Here is a 21,835-nt window from a genome sequence, read left to right on the forward strand (position 1 = left end):
AGGAAGGAAGGAAGGAAGGAAGGAAGGAAGGAAGGAAGGAAGGAAGGAAGGAAGGAAGAAAGAAAGAAAGAAAGAAAGAAATAATTAGGGAAGAATAAATGTGGTAAAACCAAACCCAATTTTAAGTGTCCAGAAGAATTTCTGTGGGGTTTATGGGTGGGTCTTAGTTTGGTTTTGGTTTTTAACAATGATGAAATACTAAATGCAAACAAACAAACATTATTTTAAAAATAGTTTTCAGTATTTATCCAGGCACATAGTTCACTGTTCTAGGTCATAAATGCAAGACAGCTATTTTTAAATGGTTACCACCAAATATCCAAAAACATCAATGCATGCTTTCTCCTTGCCCCAAACGATAGAGGATAGGATTCTAGTAGGATTACTCTAGATTAATTTCATTACATAGAATACCAACACTACAGCCCTACTAATGGATGGATGAATTGGTGGATGGGTAGATGAATGAACAGATAGAATAGATGGATGATAGATGATAGGTAAATAGATAAATTTGTAGGAATGTAACTTCCTGCAATCTTGTCTATGCCATCTGCTCCTAAAATTTACCCATTTGATCCAAATATATATAATAAGAACAGTACAAAGGATGGTAGTTCTTAGGTCCAACCCCTGTGCTCTTTATCTTTCCTTTTGATCCATAGCATCTGTGCTATCACTGAGAATAATGATGATGTCAAACTTTGATTCTCTAATTTTGCTGCTTTCTCTCTTCCTTTATATAGTACGGTCTTTCTTCCCAAACTTAAAATATGTGAATAACTATCTCTGTTCTCCTGTCCTACATTGCTCACAGTATTTTACTGCTACTACTCTCTATATTAAGAACCTAGTATTTTACCACCTAAGGAAACAATGAAAACCCTCAATTTTCCAATTGTCCAGGGCCTGACCCATTCTTGAGAAATATGTAAAAGTCAGGTAGCAACAGCAATTACCCCTCCTCTGGTTCAGGGGAGGGCAGAGTTGTCTGCACACAAGAGTTTTGTTTCTGATCAGTCTTTAAATCTGCTATTTGCGAAAGCGAACAGGAAGCCACAGGCCATAGAGACTAAGGAAGTCCTTCCAAGACAGTTACATGAGGCTGGGATTTTGGATCTCAAACATTCTGACTGCTCTTCATGTTTCTCTCAATTTGTTTTTTAGTTCAAGAAAAGCAATAGAAGATTCAACATGAAAGAAAGAAAAGGAAAAACAAACAATTTTTTTCCTCATGTTTTCCCTGCGGCTCCAGGACAGAAAACAAAAGTAGCATATATTGTAGAGAGCTAATATTTATGAAACATAGCTGTTGTCACTTGGAGATCAGGCTGCCCTTTGGTGGAGAATGCTAAGAATAAATTCAAAGGGGACGCTTCGATAGTCACTTGATGCTGCCTTTTCTAGCAGTTCTACTAGCATATGGGTGTCTAGAAGAGAAATGGTATCAACAATGAAGACATTGCTAGCTCCTGGCTTTGGCACATATTTATTTCAAAGCCAGTTGTTATTTTAAAGAATTTTTTATAATGTTGACAGAGTTTCTTTTGACAAATGTGTTGTTACTTGTGTTTCTCCAATCCCTTGCATAGAGTCTGACAAAATATTTCTAGGGGGAAAACAAATAAATATTTATTTCGTGAATACTAAGAAGTTGTTTTAAATCCTGAACATCAGTATCAAGAAAAAAAGAAAAATCATATTTTCCCTAGTAGTTCCAAAATTGTAATCTCTCTGTCAAACTGGTTCCTTTAACAATATAATGGTACATTAAAAGTGAAACAAAATGTCTAGAAGATAGAGTGAAACAATGAAAGCTTATATACCAATAATTGTAAGGGGAAAGTTATTTAAAAAGATTAATTTTGTCATTAAGAAAGAGTACATAATATATTTTTATTTGACAGTTCTACTACGTAGTTATTTGGTAAGAAATTGGAATCAAAACAGCTATGTAAAAAGCATAAATTGACTTTAGAAGTTTTCTTTAGTATAATACAATTTAAATTTTAAAACTCACCAAAATTATATATTATATATATGTAACTATGTACATAAATGAACATATACATATATATATGTAACATACACACACAATTTCAGCTGCTGTTTTGATATTACAAACATGAATTTCAATAACAAAAACCTACAGGAGGATAATAGTAGTTGTATGTGACCTTGTTCCTTTATAATCCACCATGAGGATATCTATTATGTACCTTCCTTTAAAAAGCACTGGATCTAAAACTATATAAAAGATGCACTGGTTTGAAACAGATGCTTAAAATCAAAGAAGCTAACTGTTCTGATTCACTGTGACTCATCAACACTAGAACCATGTGTAAATAATAGGATTGGTACCACCATGCTCTCAAGAGTGTCAGTCCCTAGCAAAAAGAAACAAGGAGATGTTTTGAATTCATCCAATTTGTTTACTTCCTACCTACGTATCATGAATTGGTTAATAGTTATTCCTCAAATCCATTCAAAACCAATTATGTTGGGTTTCAGCACCGCTGCACGCACAATAACTATTATTGTTGGATCAACCTCCAGCACACCTTCTCAAATTTACTAAAAAATGACAGTGAAGTATCTCAGTCAAAATTTTTAAACAGCAAAACCTTTCAGAATCTAATTAGTGAGGTCTCATCCAGATGCATGAGAAAACAGACATCTAAAAATAATATTGCAATTCTCTGGTCCGTTTCTTAAACTTTTTGTTGTTTTCCTTTGACAGGGACATTGGAGTGAAGGGTTAAGACACTTGGGTTATCACACTTCTTGAGAAAATAAGGATGTAAATGTTTGAAAAACAAATATTTTATGGCCCTTCTTGCTAAACCACAGTATTTACTTATTGTTGCTGCTCCATGTGTTAACCCATATCAATTTGTTAATTAAATGGGTCACTGGAGCTTTCGTGGACAACTGGCAAAGGGAAATGGGATGTCAATCAGAATATGTGTGGTTATGATGACTTATCTTAATGGGGACCCAAGGTACTCCAGATGTTTGGTCCCCATGCACTTGTGGAAAATAACCCATAAGGAAGGTTGATTCTCACGTTAAAGGGCAATTCCTTCATTAAAGAAATAGGCCTACTTGGTGTCAATAGGCCATAACGAGATATCTTCCCAGAATTAAAAAATACCGTTAACCTCTGAGAGGAAAACAAGTAAAAAACCCAAAGGATGGGATTAACTATTTGTAAACACTACTTCAAGGCAGCAGATATTGACTTCAGTGGCACGGTCAATGGCGAGGTGTACTGCAAATCAATCGTTGCTAAAAACAGCTAAGCACTAAAGTTATACGAGTTTAATTTTCAAAGTAAATTAGAAAGGATTCAAGGTTATTGTTATAGTAGTTCTGTCTTGGGTGTGAGACATATCCCTATGTCTGGGTGCTCCCAGAACCATTTGCCATCCTTGACCTATTTTACCCGCCATAGTTCATGATCTTGGTATACTGTTGGGGATGTGTAAATCTTATGAAAATCAGGTAGGCTACAGTGGGAAATAAAAGAAAGAAAAAGTTTGAGAACGCCTGACTTAAGAACAAAGAAGTTTCTCAAGATTAAAGTCCAGAAGTACAATCAAGGATAACTAAAAAAAGTGAACAAGAATGATAATTTACTCAAAGATGCCAACATATCTGATAGCTGAATTTGTGGTGAGAGAGAGAGGATGGAAGAAAGAAAAGAAGGAAGGAAGGGAGGGAGGGAGGGAGGGAGGGAGGAAGGAAAGACTCCCCAGAAGAAAGGCTGAAGATAATGAGCTCAGTTTTAGAAGTGTTAGGTGACAGTAGATTATTTAGTCAGACATGTCCAACACGATGGAAGAAAGAAGGAAGGAAGGGAGGGAGGGAGGGAGGGAGGGAGGAAGGAAGGAAAGAGAGAGAGAGAAAGAAAGACTAGGAAAAGAAGTGCCATGGACAAATGTCCTTGCACTGTCAGGATATAGGGCATGCAAGATGGTCCCTATCCATTCTTCTTGGCAGTCCTATCTCAGTAACTAAAACAGATATGTCAAGATATTCTACTTTGAAGTAACAATTTGCCAACTAACTCCCCTCACATTCTCAGCCTGCAAGCAACCTTCTGATACGAATTGACTTCCCGGGTAGGTATGCCTTCAGGAGAAAGAAACTCCTAACTGGCCAGCTGACACAAGCATTCCAGTGTGCTTAGAGAATATAGTTCACATTGTACATCAGTGAATGCACAGTCACACCTGTGCACTGGTCACGAGCTTTCATCCTCCTGTCAACAAGTCTTCTGCAACATAATCGACTCTTCACTTACCGTCAGTATGGAATTCCTTTATCTGCCAATGTGTACAGCCCTTCTCGCAGGTCTCTATATATTACCCCACACACACACACACACACACACACACACCCACACACACACACACACACACACACACTATGCTCCCAGATGATGGAATTGCATGTTTCCCAGACAAGACAGTTCTTATGCACAGAACAAAATGAAGAACCACAACGTGGATTTCACTTCAAGAATTCTCAAGATTCCATAACCTCTTTTATTACTAAACTGTCTTACGTGTAGCTTATGCAACATAAATTGGGAAACACTGTCCTCTAAGACTTGTGAATCCGTTAGATTCTGACTAAAATTATATTGACAGTTGCTTAGAAACAAATAGATCCCTTAAAAATTGAGAAAAATACTAAATGAATAAAAAATGCCCAGTAACATCCCCATGTCTAGGGTCTATGGGATTGATTCAAATATGTGTGCGCTGAAGGTGAATAAACATGTTCAAGTGTTTTTATGGTTCTGCATGGACCAATACACAGCCAGCATCACCTACAAGTGATAACAAAAAGCCCTGTGGGAAGAAATAGCATGGACTGGAACAATGCGGTGATAAAAGGAGGCATCAACTATCAGCCAAGGTTTAGATGCGTCTGAAATAGGGCAGTTCTTTATCCCTGTGTAGAAAGACAGCCTAATGCCATTATCTTGAGTAGTATGGGGGCAAATATCTGGAAGAAAGAATAAGGTGAATATGACTCCCTGAGATGAGAATACTGGGATATAGGTGTCTATAAAGATATGAAAACTGATGAGGGCGTCCACAAGTGCCTGAATAATGGTCAATGTGCATTTGCTGCCGCTCAAATCTCTAGACATGAACCTAAGTCAGATGACATGAACCTAAGTCAGAAATAATCTCTGTTGTAAAGACAGCCATGTGTCTCTTCCCACATGCTGTTATTAGACTGTTTCCTCCCTAGATCTGCAGAACAGGCCTGTACAGGCCCCATCTCTCTCATCACCAACTCCACTGAAAAGCAAGTCATGATGTCCAGGCTTTTTGGCAACTAACAAAAGTTTTCAACTTTATTTAAAAAATAAGAATGTTAAATAAAAAGTTCAGACTATATCTTCCCACTGTTTTGATTAGTGACTTATTATATCTATTGTAATAGAATGAAAGACATCTAAAAAATTCAAGCCAGCAATTCCACTTATTTACTACATTCCAAACTAACTTAGTAAGGATCAGCTAAACAGGAAACAGGAAGAAGACATTCATTTCTTTACGTGACCCTTGTGAGCCCTATAGCAAGTCAAGGTCACGAGATATCAATCTTGTGAATCACAGATAAATCACAGACAAATTCCTCTAACGTACTCGACAAACTTTTAAATCACAACTGGTTGTTCTATGCAAAGTAACAAGAATATTGGCTCCACTGCCTCTTCCATTTTTCCTGTAATGAAGTCCTAAAGAGAACATAAGCAACTTGAGGAACATTCAAAAAGAGTGGCCGTAAGGATACCAGTTCCTCACTGAGGAAATGAGGTGACAAAGTTGTATCCTGAGAGGCACAGTGAAGTAGGAAGCTAAGAAATTATTAGGTGCATATAATATAGAAGTGTAAAACCATCTCCCCACATTTACTCTTTGTTTTGTTTTCTCTCAATACAGTTTTTAATTTCGCTTTTCATTTGCATTTCTCTAACGACATCAATGAACATTTAATGTGCTTATTTGCTAGTTGTACATCTTTGATTAAATGTTTACATTTTTGCCATGTGTCTACTTGAGTCATTTGTTTTCTTATTATTAAATATTGAGACTGACTTGTATCTTGAATATACAAAGAAATCAAATATTCCTTTGAAATTATTCTCGCTCAATCTGTAGACTACTATTTAATTCTTCTAAAGATGCTCTTGTAGCTCTAGAAGATTTTATTTTGATAAGGTATTATTTATAAATCTGTTCTTTTGTTTGTACTTTTGATGTTATATCTAGGAAATCTTCGCCTAATCCAAGACCACAAAAAATTCCTCCTGTGTTCTGAACTAGAAGTTTCATAGTTTTAAATTTTAAATTTAGGTTTGTGGTCCATTTTATGATCATTCTAAGTTAATAGTCTATTCTATCATCTACTTTAAGCTACTGTTTGTATAAGATGTCAAGTATAGATAGAAGTTCATTTTGTGAGTGGATATTCAGTGGTTCCATCACCACTTGTTGACTATCCTTTTCCACGTAATGCTCTTTGTCAAAAATAAGATGTCCACATACATGAGAATCTACTTCTAGACACTCTATTCTAATCCACTGATCCATTTTTCTATCTTGATGCTAATATCATACTGCCTTGATCACTACAGCTTTGAAACTCTTGAAATCAGGTCAACTTTTCCCCTTCCTTTTCCAAATTGCTTTGTCTATTGTAGATGCTTTGCATTTTCATGTAAATTTCAGTATCAGCTTGTCAATTTCTACCAAAAAAGCCTGCTAGAATTTTAATTGGGATTGTATTGGCTCTATAGATCAATTGGAGGGAATTTAAATTCAAATATCTCTGGAAAACCCCCTAAATACTTGGAAACTAAATAATACATGTCTAAATAACCCTTAGGTCAACATAGAAATAAAAATGAAAACTGGAACATATTTCAAACTTAATGTGAGTAAAAATGTAACATATAAAAATTTGTGACATGCTGCTAAAGCAGTACTTAGAGGAAATTTTACAGTACTAAATGCTTATATTAAAAAAGGAAACAACCTGAAACTAATACTGAATGTCAACTGTAATTAAAAATGTTTTAAATAATAAAATAAACATAAAAGAGGGAAAAAAAGGTCTCAAATCAATTACGTTAACTTCTACCTTAAGAAACTAGAAAACCAAAAAAAACCAAACCCAAAAGCAAGCAGAAGAAAGGAAATAATAAAAATCAGGTAAGAAATCAATGAAACATAAACAGAAAAGCAATGAAAAATATTAATTACAATGACTGATGAAATTCATTAACCTTTACCAGATTGGTCAGGAAAAAAGAGAAAACACAAATTATCAATATAAAAAATGATAATGTCACAACAGGTTATATGGCTAGTAAAAGGATAACAAAATAATATAAATATCCTTATACCAATTTAATTCTACTGTGACCTCTGCACGTATTTTGTATGAATGGAATCCTTTCGAATGTGTTAGCACTTGTTTTATGTCTCAGAATCTGATCTATATTGGTAAATGTTCTGTATACACTCAAAAAGAATGTGTATCCTCCTATTACTGGGTGTTCTCGGGGTGCCAGTTAGGTCGAGTTGGTTGGATAGTGTTGTCTCAGTCTTCTTTTTATTGCCGATTTTACATCTACTTATTCCATCTATGATTGAGAGAAGGATATTAATGTTTCCAAACAAAATTATGAATTAGAACTTTTTTACACTTCAATTCAGGTATTTGGCTGCGTAAATGTAAAGGATTATTATATCCTCTTGATAAATGGACAAGTTTATCATGAAATGAACTTCGATAGTGTTTGCTACAAAATCTGCATTGTCAGATATTAACACAGCCATGCAAGCTTTTTTTCTTGATTACTTGGTATACCAAGTAATTGGTATACCTTGGTATACCAATTTCCATCCTTCTACTTTTAGACTATTTGTGTCCTTTTTATATAGAAACAGTATATTTGCATCTTACAATCTGAAATTTCCTGCCTTTTAATTGGGATGTTTAGACCATTTTTATTTAATATGATAACTGTGATATGCTTAGTTTTGAGTCTATAATCTTGTTAGTTGTTTCCTATTTGTCGCATCTGTTCTTTGTTCCCTTCTTATTTTTCTACCTTCTTTTGCATTAATTATTTTTATGATTCCATTTTATCTCTTTTGTTGGCTTATTAGTTTTATGTTTTTGTTTCGTTATTTCAGTAATTGCTTTAGTTTATAGTACATGCTCTTAATTTATCTCAAATTATCTCCAAAGGATATTATACTACTTCATGTATAATATTAAAACTTTACAATAGTATACTTCCATTTCTTCCCTCCCAGCTTTTATGCTTGTCATATATTTTAGTTTAGTTTTTTATATGTTATAAACCAAATGATATTATTATTTTGTTCAAATAGCCGATTATCTTTAAGAGATTTAAATCATAAGAAAAGTCTTGTATATTTATCCTTCTTGTTTCCATTTTTAGTGCTCCTCATTCATTTGTGCAGATCCATCTTTCCATCTAGGATAGTTATATTTCTGCCTTTCTTTAACATTTCTTGTGGTATGCATCTACTGGTGATGAGTTCTTTCAGTTTTTAATATATGAAAGATATTTTTTCTGGGTATAAAATTCTTTTTTTTTTTTTAACGCTTTAAAAATATCGTTCATTGTCCCCTACTTAATTGTTTCTAATAAGAAATCTATAGTTATCTTTATCTTTGTTCATCTGTAACCATGTGATTTTTTTTCTCCAGCTGTTTTTAAATTTTTCTCTTAATCACTGGTTTTAAGTAATTTCATTATGATATGCTTGGTGTAATTTCCTACATATTTCTTGTGCTTGGGTTTTATTAATCTTCAGTCTATGGATTTACAGTTTTCATCATTTGGTAAAATTTTAGCCATTATTTCATCAAATATTTTTTTTCCTCCTTTCTCTCTTATTTCACAGACTCCAGTTACACATACATTAGGCTGCTTAAAAATGTCTTAGAACTCACTGATGCTCATTACAATAATTTTTATTCTCTTTTTTTTTTCTGTATTTCATTTTGGATAGTTTGTATTGCTAACTTTTCACTACTCTTTTCTTCTACAATATCTCATCTCACCCAGGTTATTTACCATTAATCTCAGACAATATTATTTGGTTAATATCATCCACTGTATTTTTCCTGTGTAAGACACTGTGTAGTTTTCACCTCCAGAAATTTGATTTTGTTTTTTTTATATCTTTCATGTCTCTATTCAACTTCTGAAAATACAGGCTATAGTTATAAAAACTGTTTTAATGTTTTTATTTGCTAGTTGTAACATCTCTTTCAATTCTGGGTTTGTTTCAATTGGTTGGTATTTTCCCCTTTTTTATAGGGTAGCATTTTTTTCTCTCTTTGCACTTTTAGTAATTTTTGGAATGTTAGATATTGTAAATTCTACCTTACTGAGTACTGAATGTTTTGTATTATCTATCTGTGAACTTTATTCTGGGATGCAGTTCTTTGGAAACACTTTGATCCTTTTGTGTTTTGCTTTTTAAGATTTGTTAGGTTAGATCAAAGCAGCATTTATCCCATGCCGATTGTCCCCCACTACTAAGTCAAGACGATCATAAGTATTCCACCCATTTGCCTTCAAGGTATTCAAGTCTGGCTAACAGAAATAGGCACTTTTCCTGCCCTACGTGAAATGTGAACATCAGGACTATTTCTCCTAATCCTCCCAAATGATTCCTTTGTGGTCTCAGGTAGTTTCCTCATTGTACAGGTCAAATAGTACTCTGATGAAAACTCTTCAGATCTCTGGAGTTCTCTCTCTCTGCAGCTCTCTCCTCTCAGGTACTTCATCCTGTTAACTGTAGCCACCTTGCTCTCCCTGGATCCTTATTCGACTCCTCAACTCAAAGAGTCCCTCAGGTCTGCCTGGGCTCTTCTTCCCTCTACTGCCTGGAAACCTTCTCAGGGCAGTAAAGCTGGGGAAACTGTAGGGCTCACTTCATTTTTTCCTTAATTTCATAATGTGCACTAGCTTGACAACCATTCTTCCACACGTTTTCTTTTTTTCTTGAAGGTTTCAAGTGGAAGGGTAAATCTAAACTTTGTTAGATCTCTTTGACAGAAGATGATGTTCTACAGATTATCTTTCATCTACTCTTTCCACTCTTTAACTGACTTTTAAATTTCATGAACCAACATCTTTAAATATTTCAATTCGCAAACATTCAATAAACGAGAAATTCCTGCTAAACTCCCTCCCTGTGACTTAACAAATAACTCTGCCAGGCCTGATTAAAAACAATCTTTTGAAAGCCATGAATAGTGATGATTTCATTGCTCTGTTAATGTAATCATGTAAAGTTAAGGGAAGGTTCATATTTTAAGGCAACTAAAAAAAATATGGCAGGTCCAAGAGACTGGGGTATTTCAAATAGGACTAAAAACACACTGAAAATGATTCACTCATCTGGTAACACACAAGTCTCCCAATGACAATGTAAAAGTTTAGATCCTGGGAGAATCTTGGCTCAGACACCCAGATCTTGGTGTCCTTTTTAACTGGGGTACCAAACAGTACCCCCGCAGTCTGACAGAGATAATGTACGACTGCAGTACATGCTCCTTCCTGCTCTGTGTGCCCCAGCTCACTGGAGTTTGGGAATAATCAACTCTGGTCCAGTTTCCATTGAATTTCTTTCCGAATGCATACAATGTTGAAACTTCCAACCAGAGTGGGCTTAATCACGCTGGGCGCTGAGTTGTGCTTAGAAATGCCTTCTCAAAAATTAGGTGGAACTGGTCATATTGGTTTCTGAGGGTTAGATTAGGGGTTGGGGGCATCAAAAATAGCTAAATTGACTTTCTTTGGTCATTGGATGTAACAGAATCCGTTAAAAGGAAACGTTCAAAAATGTATCTTGTTGTTACTATACAGTTTTTAATAATCAATCTACTAATCTATGCATCATTTTTAAATTTTTCTAAAGTAAAGATATTTGATGACCAAAGGGGAAGGGGTAGGTGAAACTGATCAAACTCTCTTCCATTTCATGCCACCAAGAATTAGCTTTAGTCTTGGTAAAGATTTGGGGCTAAGAAAACACAAGTAACTAAAGCCCAATGGTCTAAGTCCCAATAACACCAAAGCAGAGATAATGACTGATGTCATGTTAGTGCACCAATGAAATAAAAATACAGAGTTGCTCATGCCCAAGTTTGTGTACAAACTTGCAAGTAAATGGACACACTAGACCCCAACTGAAGCAGTGAATGGTTGCAATTATAAAGGGAAAAATGGATAGATGCTAGAAAATGTCTCATCTTTATTTATTGAATCTCGTTCACTGTCCCATGGGCTCAAGAATTACTAAAAAATCAAGCCTTACACTTAATTGTATAATGGAACATAATATCTATTCCATCACATTTTCCTCCTCCTACACACACACATAAAATCTCAATAATTATTTTAAGTACTTGGGGGCAATTCAGTTAAAAAGGGCACAAGTAAAATAAAAGTGCTTAATGAAGATAAAAAAAATCCCAATGCCCACACGACAATATTATAACAGATATTTGTAGCACGATACAAAAATGCGACAAGATTCAATACCCCATATTAAAGATTTGGGACTCAGTTTATTCTGGGCTTTTCTGCTATAGGAATTCAGATGAGCCAAGTCACTGGACACAGAATAAACCCAGTGTCCAGGCAATGGGTTTATAGCTAACACCATTCTCCTCTACTGTGTATTTGCTCACTTGCGTTATCTTGACTTGGCTCTAATGATGTCCAGCAAAAATGTATTCAAACAAACCTTACACATAACAGCATCTGGGTAAGAGACTGTCATTTGAATTCTATATTATCTCTGTGTAATTCACATCTTAGCCATAATAATTCGAAGAGGGTATATTTACTAGGTAAATGGTTTCTATTTTTCATCAAACAATTTGATGAAAAATTTCACTTGTATGTTCTTGAGATATTACGTGATAAGACACTTGGAGTCAATTATTTGAATGATCTTAAAGAAAAGTTTTGAGAACTGATTTTACGTATATGAGTGTGCACGTGAGGAGCTGTGTTCAAATGTCTTCTTACTCCTCAACTTGACTACCCAGCACTTGTTCTCCAATGGCGTTATGACCAAACTATCCAAACAACAGCCTAGCATCCAATACGATGTCTCCAGGGAGATGTGATTCCAAAAGCCGAGACCCTAAAGAAAACTACTCCCTGAAAACTTTCATTTTTAGTTTAATATCATGTATATGTATGAAGGGAATAACTAGAAACGAGCCCGTGTTACAACTGAAACAGGAGATTTATATAAAAAGCAAAAGCAGTTTTCTCAATCTGATAGTCCAAAGGTTGGAGGGTAATATAATTTGAACTTTCAGGATTCAGAAAGAGTAGGATGTTGTTTCTGGAAAGTAAAACAAGTGCTCGTGGAGCACACTGCAAAGGAGATTTGGTCTAAATGGTTTGGGTTGTCATCTTGTATTCTACAGCTATGTAAGTTTTCCCATACGTGGGTCTCCCAACATAATGATAACACTGCACAGACTTCTGTTTTTGTTTTCACTGAAAGTAATACTCATTAAAGGTAAAAAATGTGAAAACTGAAAACATGAAACATTTCCCACTGATACCACACGATTCATGATTGAAGGCTCATATTCTATTCCATTAGAATCAGCAAGTCCAGAATCAACTTTTTGTAAAGTTTACAATGAAAAACATCAGTGAAAAAAAAAAAAAGCATAGAATGCATTGTGATGGAGAACATATGGTGGAGGGGAAGAGATACAACAATAATTTGTAAATTATTGAAAAAGTGATAACAGTACTCTTTAAATGTAGTGAAGTGTTTTTTCAGGGTATAATGTAAGAACATATTAATAACTATGATTTCAATTTTAGGTAGAACTCTAACAAACTTGCATTAAATTGCACATTTTATGGAAAAATGAAATGAGAATTATGCTCTTACCATCTGTTTTCTTTGAATCATTTCCGACATTAGATTGATCCTTCTTGTCTGCTTTATTTTTACCATCTTTCAAGTCACCTGAAAGTAATAAACATGACAAACAGTATATGTAGACACCTAGGAGGTAGTTATAAATATCTTTAAATCTGTCAAGGTAAGAAAAAAAAAGTACAGCATAATTTTAGTCACAATGGGGTTCATGTCTGAGCATAAATATCCTTTAATCACATATTAGGTCCTGGATATTGGATTATGATCTGGAAATAAGAACTGAAAGTTTCTGTTAAACAAGGTTGTACTTAAGTCAATGGTAATTCAAGAAAGCAGTTCAACATTGCCATTAGGCTATGGAGTGAGGAAAAGCCTAGGTTAAATGAAAGTTATATCAATTAATAGCTATTTAACTGTTATGTGCCTCAGTCTCCTTATCCGTGAAATGGGCATATTAATATCTACTTTATAGGCATAATGTATACAAAAATGAACTTAAAGTATTGAATGTGGTATCTCACACATCACTATATTACTCAATGACTCATTATCATTCTCAAACAGCCATAAATGGCCTAATTAAGGAGCTTGTCAAAACGTAATTTGTAAAAGTTAAAAAATACTATGCATCCAAATGTAGAATGAACATGTCAAAAAACTCAGTTCATTTATGAGGGAATGAGTGAGATAGTAAGAATGGTTCCAGGAGTATTTAAGGAACTGGGTATTTGTAGGTATTTTAGAAATATGTTAAAATAAGATTGCTAGGTTAGAGACAAAATTGGTCACATCCTGCAAGGCAATAAAACCATAACCACGGGGGTTATCTCCTCTACCAGTTAAAAATCTACAAGTTAGCATATAAATTCGCAGTACCTGGGCTTGAGTCAAATAATAAATGACAAAGTTAAACAAAGTTATGTTCTCCTAGAGTAGGGGTCAGCAAACTATGGCCCCTAAGCATATCTGGCCTGCTACCTGTTTTGTAAATAAAGCTTTATTGAAACCTAGCCACACCCATTTATTTATATACTGTCATGGCTGCTTTCATGCTGCAATGGCAGAGTGGAATAGTTGCAACAGACATGCGCAAAGCCAGGAATATTTACTTCACAGGAAAATTCTTTGGACCCCGGCCTAAGATAAATAATCCCTGGGCAGGTCTGTTCAACAATATGCCAGTGTGACATTGAAAGAACATGGAATTATTTTCAAGTTTTGGATATTTTTCTTACCAATTACTAAAAGTGTATCTTTCTTTTAAACCTGCATAAAACCAAGAACAGATTACTACTAAAATGCTGGTACTTACTGAAGCAAAAAGATCCTAATAATAATTGTAACTAAGAAGTAGCAAGCAAGGCTCAAGATATATTTTACTTTGCTTTTTTTGTACCAGAGAGTGTGCTAAATGCTTTGTATGTATCATTTCATTAAATTCTTTTAAAAACCCCATTATGAAGGTACTATATTGAAAGAAGACAAATTCATCAAAAGTTAATTCACTAAATGATCAATTTGTTGAAGAAAACACAAAACGATTAAGAATGTTTTCTAAGTTTGAGTTTGTCCCACACTGGTCAGCCCAGTTGTGTTGAATGCAGTGGGTTGCCAAAGCCTTTTTTCATACACTGCCCCGGCCTACCCCTGCCCCTAATCTTGCATGTGGCAAAGTGATTTTAAGCAAAATGATTTTGCTTAAATTGACTTGTAGAGAATTGATGTAAAGCTCATATCAACTCCATTTTATGAGTATGGAAACTAAAGTTTAGATAAAGTAATTTATCACAATATACACCAATAGGTCTGATTCTAGAGACCAAGCTCTCAACTACTTACTGTATTTTGCAAGTTCTCTGTAAAGCTCACATTTCAGATTTCAAGCCTCTCTCGACTGTTGCCATTTCTAAAGGCCTTTGGCCTAAAGATTTATAAATGGTTGTCTGAGGATAATTCAAGACCCTTTGGGGCCGTGATGTATTCTGCAAAGTAAGTACTTTTAATGGAATTTGACAAATCCTAAGCTAAGTTAGGAATCAATAAACTCTCCAAATTTTCCCTTATTCTTAATTCTGATGAGATGCACTGCTGGAGAGATCGGGAGAAGAGCAGTCGACTCTGGCCAGGGTACAAGCAGGAGGAGTTTAAGTGAAGGACACAGTACTTTGGTCAAAATAGATGAATTCTCCTGGCGTCACCATGAAACAGTCCCAATACCGGCTTTTCCCTGTTTTAAGGATGGCAGAGATGAACCTGAGGATCTTAATGCCTGTAGTCAACTAATTCCTGGCAGAAAAATGACCTTTCTTTATGAAATGAGCCTTCATATCCCTAATGAACACTACATTAAGCCCTCTATTTTGCCCTGGACTGGAGCTTTACCCGCAGCTGCAACAAGACAAGGATGTCTTCTTCCAGAAGTCAGCAGGAGTGCTTCCAATGCCAGATGCCAGCTAGCAGCCCGTGGCAGCCTGCCTTCTCCTCAGTCAGGGCTGGGGAGGCTGAGGGAGGGAGCGTCTTGATGGAGACCAAAGTTTAGGAGATCCCATCATTGCTGACAGGGGACCAAAGCCCTAGAACCCCAGTTAACTAGTGTCCTTCAGCTCTGACCTGGAAATGCCTTGGGCAGCCACAGAGAGGATGCCGGGAAAGCGGCACACACTTGTTTGACGATGTTCCTTGCACAGAACCTATTAGGTAATTTCCCATGGGTTGTATATGGAGCAATGGTCGATGCGAGCTGTGATTCAATAAACAGGGGGAAACGAAAGAGCTTTTTGGTGCAGTTATAAATCATTTTAATTAGGCTGCTGTAACACAGTCCCGATCCACCATTAGCCTTTCTGATTATTGCTCTAAATTGATTTCTTTTCCCACCTCTCATTTAATACTTAATTTTTTAAGGGAAATGGTAGGCTACTGCTTACTCTGGGAAATAAACAGAGTTGTAAAATCAACCCAGCCTAGCTGAAGACTCAGGCTCCCGCTTCGTTTCTTTCAGGTTCCCCCAATCATCTTTAAAATAAATTATTGCCACCTCTGCTCTCTCTGGGTACTTGTTTATACCCGTCTCATAATGCACTTTGTGACTGGCACATTTGTGTTCCTTGGTTTCTCTCCCTGACCAGTCGAGGGGTTGGCAAATCTCCCTTGGGCCAAACCTGGCCCCACTGCCTGGTTTTATATGGCCCACAAACTGAGCATGGTTTTCACATTGTTAAATGGTTGGAGGGAAAAAAGAATATTTCATGACATGTGAAAATTATATAGAATTCAAAATTTAATTTCCATAAAATTTTACTGGAACTCAGCCACGCTCACTTGTTTACATAATATCTGGAGCTGTTTGCACACTAAAATGGCAGTGTTAAGTCATTGCAACAGAAACTGCGTGCCCTACAAAGCCTGAAATAGTTGCTATCTGGTCCCTAACAGAGTGTTCCAACCCCCGGGATACACAGATTATAAGCTTCTTGTGGACAGCAGCCAAGTCTCAATATCTCTCCAATTTCCTACTCTCCCCAACAGCACTGAAACTTGCAAATAATAGGAACATGCTGGTTATGGAGTATAGAACCTGGACTTGCACAGACCTGAATGTGACCTGAAATCTCTACTTAGTGGTTGCTTGCCCTTAAGCAAGTGAGCTAACCTCTCGATCTCTATTTCGTCATCTGCAGAACGGGGATGAGAGTATCTACCTCACAGAGTTGTTAGGACTTTTAAATGGTTTAGTGTAGGTGAAATCTCACGTATGATGTCTGGCACATACATGTTAAATATTCAGTAACCGCTAATGATTATAGTGACTATCTTTATTAAGGAAAGACATTTTTAAGCCACTCTCCTAAAGGGAAAAAAGTAGAGAAGAAGCACGAATTGCCTTGCTCACCAGCCCTTACCTACATCTCCATTGGGACGGAGAGAAACTCACTCATCTGAAAGGAAGAGTTGGATACGCACAGCTCAGCCCAGTCACCCATTTCCCCAGCCCCCAGCCCCCTTTGAGATGTGTTTTCCAGAAGATGCACACCTTTCCTGTCACCCAAGAAGCAGCCTGCTGGGGTGCTCGGGAGGGTGTGAGGGGGAGAGTTCTGAGCCCGCCTGCTCTGCCAGGGTCTGCTTGGCTAAGCTCCGTTCAGGGCAGACATGCGAAGAAGCGCATGTGCTCAGCAGACCAAGTCCACGTTTTCCGACTCTGCTCCAGCTGCGGTGGAGCTAACGCTTCAATCACGAAATTTCTGAGTCTGGTTTCTCTCTCTTAATTCGTTCTGACCTCAGGGAGGGGAGAAAAGGAGTATTCTGCATGACTGTAAAACTCCGACAGGTGTATCATAAATTCCTATTAAATGGAACATATTTTCTGGACTATGATGCACTTGAACAGAAAACAAACTAGTCCCGAGCAGCCTCTGGGACCAGGCTGCTGAGGGGCTGGACGCGTTGAATGACAGCCTTTCCTGCCTGCTGGGGTGGCCGTGGAGCTGCCTGAGGAAGTTTATGCAATATCCTTGGAACTTGGTATATTATCATCAATATATGTTAAAATATTGTTTTCTGGTTTTACGTTTATATATGTTAATTGTAAAAATAATTGGAGAAGATGACGCTAATCATTTTCTACATATTTTTCATTCCCAGGCTGTGTACAATTATAGCTAGAGCACCTGCCCCTGCCAGGCAGGTAAGAGAGTATATGTAAAAAGAAAACTCAAAATCGCATCTGGCATATAGTTAATAAATGCTATTTGTTTTATTGTCATCGTTTTGCTATTATAATTATTGGAAGCTCTCATGTGGCCCATGCACATTTTACAGACAGAGTGGATGGTTAAGTAACATGGCCAAGGCCACCGAGAAGTTGTCATGAATCCAGGCGTGTTTGATTGCAAAACTCTTTTGCCACAACCCAGCACTTGCTAGTTCCAGGGACTGAGCTTCCTGCCCTTCCCTAAACAAGATGACCGATTCCACATCCTTTAGCTCACCTTGTTCTCACTGGCTGAGGCATCCCTGTCGCCCACCCAACCTGCAAATGTCAGGACTTAAAACCCAGTAAAGACATCCCCTCTCTTGAAGCCTTTCTTGACATTCGCCCCACTGCACGGTCCTCAGACCCAACAAAGCCAATGTGTCTTGGGAATTCAACTGCCATGCCACTACTGTTACTTGCTCACATTGTCCTAAAATTACCTCTGAAGATGTCTATTAAATGGTAGACTTCTTGTGGCTGTTCCATTTTCTAAATCCCCAGTGCCAAGCACAGCGGTTAGCACAGAGTTGTTAATCAATAAACACTTGCTGCATTAAATATAAGAAATCACCAATTATATGCACGCTGCAGTGACCAGCTCATCCCAGTTTGCCTGAAACTGTTCTGGTTTTCCTGAATCCCAGGAAACCCCTCCGTCTCTGGCAAGCTGGGCTAGGTGCTTACCCTAAAGTATGTACTCACATACAGGTGGACACACACTGCAGAATGGGTGTTACCAGCCCTGCCGGGGGGATAGTGGATATGGGAGACCAACTTTCCGATCACCCAGTCATGCAGTGAGCACTCAGGAACACACTGGGATGGTTCACAGTAACTTCCCTAGTGAGCAAGCAGCACTGGTCAGTCTCCAGAACAATCGGAAAGGGCCCAAAAGGAACAAATGTCCCCCAGAGAGAGTGGCCCCGGCGTGCTTCTGGCTGCTTCTGATGGGATCTTGATAGGATTCACAGCCTGGGGAGGTGGGATCAGCAGCAGCTGGACAGCCGGGGAAGCCCCGTGCTGGGAGCTGTCCTCATAGGTACAGCCAACTGCCCATTCTCACTCATCACCCCAAGAAGAGCCCCTCCCCGGGGCGAGTCCACTCACCATTCTGTTGCTTTTCTCCTGATGACTTCCCGGCTTTGGAGTTTTTCCCACGAGGGTTGTCACTTTTGTTTGGGCGCGTTCCACCGACTTGACTCGGAGCTTTGCCTGATGCATCTTCCTCAGCTTGCTTTTTGGCTTCCATTTCTTTTTGCTTCTCTTCCGCAGCCAGGCGAGCCTTCTCCTCCGCTTCCTTCTTGGCCTTCTCCTCTGTGTCCGTGGTAAGTTAGGGACGGCGTAGAAAAGATCAAAAGAGGTCACGCCGTTAGAAGAATTGTCTCTTTTGAGCAAAACCGATTATTGACACTGGTCATTAATACACTGAAATAACCTAAGGAGTCTGCTGAGTGTTTTGGGTTTATTTTTGGCTAATTCAAGTCAGATTGGCATTTATATTCAGGACGCACAGAAAACTGGGTTATGGTGATGTCGTTTCTGAAGAGTGGGTTAGAAGAGGGGGCAGGTGAGGAAAAAGATGGCTGGTCTTACTATGCACAGAGGGAAACTGAGGCACGGGGAGGGGAATTCATTCATACTCGGGTTATAAGGCCCTCCCAGAACCCCCACTGAATCTGTGGCAAATTTTCAACATTCAAAATATCCCCCAGTTAAAAATAATTTTGACTACAAACTGAAAGTGTTAAAGTCTGGTTTGCTACAAAAGAGCATAAAATGTTATCTGAGCAAGAAAAATTCATTTGACAACTGTCAGACCAATTTTCTCTGGGAAATCTAGCAAAAACTAAAAATGGGGAGAGGGGTACATTGCAGAAGCAAATCTGTTTTTGCTCAATTACAGCTGATAGCAGGCAATTAATATTTAAATTAACGAATGTTAGCTCTCATGACATCATAATCGACTTCAGTATGAGCCGACCCCATTAGATTCCTTTCCCTGCAGCAATCACGCTCCCATGGGTGGCTCTGCAATGCCACCTTCGACCTCTCTACTCTACTTCCTTCTCCTCCTCCTATTTCTGAAACATCTGATAATGCTATGATCAACCATCGGCACTCAAAGTGGTACCACTGAAAAGGAGGAGGAAAAAAAACCAAGCAACCAGATTAATAAGAAAAAAAGAAAATAAATCAACAAGAGGTAGCTGTTTATATTTTATATTAATATACATAAAATTTTCCTACAATTAGAAAAAGTGTGAGAGCACATTTAATAAGTGCCACCAGGTCCCGATGATGGCATACATATAGAAAATTAACTTTTCAGGTCTTCGATTGAACATCCTTGGCACTCTTAGGCTTCTAGACTAGCAGAAAGCAAACATGTAGCTCCATGCCATTCCGTTTTGCTTTCTACTTCAGACTATCTGTGCTGATGTGACTCACTATGAAATGGCCAAAAGCAAGCAACTAAAGAGTTTAGGTAGAACAGAGCTCTCATGATCCTCGAGCTACATTCCTCTGAGAGCAAGTTCTAGCCCATACCGAATGTCTGTGAAGGTTTGGAGAAATACATTGGTTTCTTCATTTAATTGCCTTTCTGAATAATGATTCTATAGGCTCTTCGTTAAAATGGTGTTGGGCTAGTTATCCCTTGATATAATTTTCTGAAATGCCTACTTAAACTACTTACAAACAGCGAGAAAGAAAAAGACAGAAACTGACTAACTGAAAAAACAACCAAAATACTATATGACTTTTAAATAGTCAACTCTCAGTTATATACAAGAACAATAGAAGAGACTTCTAGACAGCTAAGGAATCAGATGGTGTTCCCACAGAACCTTTCTAAAAATATTCACCAAAGAAATGCTCCAGCTGACAGAAAAATTCAATCATATTAAAAACCCAAGAATGAAGAAAATATGTTAATGATTGACAAGAAAACTAGTAAATCTTAGTGTTAAAAAATAATTGTCAAGTTAGATATAAAATGATGCAAATATTAAAAATAATATTAAAGAATGAATTAATTATAGAATAACTTACTAATAATCACCTAGACCAAAAATCTCATATTATTTCAATAAAAGCTGAGTGAATATGGAGGAAATAAGTAAAAATTCAGTAGATTTCTCAGCATTTGCAAAAGAGTATCACTATACACTGTTTCATATTTTTATTGATAGGAACATAATTCAGTAAAAATGTAATAGTAATCTCTAGCAAAATAAAAATAAGATGTATTTTAAAAAGGCCTTAAAAGGCATATGACAAAATGGGGTAGGACAGAATTGCAAGATACTTTGTCAACTGAAGAATTGCCATCCTTAATACATAAAGTATTATAAATCAATAACAAAAATATAAACATCCTTAATACATAAAGTGATTATAAATCAATAACAAAAATATAAACATCCTAATAAAAAATGAAAGGGGAAAAATATAGGGAAATAGGCACTCTCACTACTGGGAAAGAACACCGGTTAAAACAAATTCCAGGGAGAAATTTGATAATATATATCAAGAGCTTCAGAATTTTTTCATTTACTTTGACTGAGGCATTCCAAATCGAAAAATTTATCTTAGAAAAATAATCAGAAGTAGGCTCAAGGACTTTTGAATTTTTATGTTCATAACAACATTACATACAATAATGAAGAACCAGAAACAAAATGCTGAGTAATAAAGAAATGGTTCAACTGTGGTTGTACATGCAATGTAGCCATCAATTATATCTTATAAGAATAGTCAGTATCCAGATAAAATACTCAAAATAGAAATAGAAAAGTAAAATACAAGATGACAACATACTATGATCTCAATTTATGGGGAAATTTTTTGGTTATATATCTGCACAGTAAATCAAACTTAAAAAAATTACATAAGAATTTCAACAATAATTATATCTGGTTGGAGAGATTATGAGTAATTTTTATTTTCTTTTATATATTTTTTATTTATATTTCAGCATTATTACCTAAACACATACTATTATTACACCAGGGAAAAAAAGGCTTAAAATGTATGAAATACTGAGCAGAAATTGATAGATATTGACCAGAATTGCAAATTGTTA

At 36.7% G+C, this 21,835-nt stretch overlaps 1 protein-coding gene across 6 annotated transcripts in view; it reads right to left on the bottom strand.

The window, feature by feature from the left end:
• PDE1C (phosphodiesterase 1C) overlaps positions 1 to 21,835 on the bottom strand; it is a 411,511-nt gene that overhangs the window by 33,887 nt on the left and 355,789 nt on the right. For all 6 annotated transcript variants that reach the window (XM_015589544.2, XM_006912049.3, XM_025046880.1 and 3 more), the window contains 2 exons: positions 18,859 to 19,065; positions 13,008 to 13,085 (listed from right to left, as the gene is read on the bottom strand). In XM_015589544.2, the coding sequence (XP_015445030.1) occupies positions 13,008 to 13,085; positions 18,859 to 19,065 (285 nt within the window). The remainder of the gene's footprint in view (positions 1 to 13,007; positions 13,086 to 18,858; positions 19,066 to 21,835) is intronic.

This window comes from Pteropus alecto, unplaced genomic scaffold (genome assembly GCF_000325575.1).
Source record: "Pteropus alecto unplaced genomic scaffold, ASM32557v1 scaffold21, whole genome shotgun sequence".
NCBI classification, from domain to species: domain Eukaryota; kingdom Metazoa; phylum Chordata; class Mammalia; order Chiroptera; family Pteropodidae; genus Pteropus; species Pteropus alecto.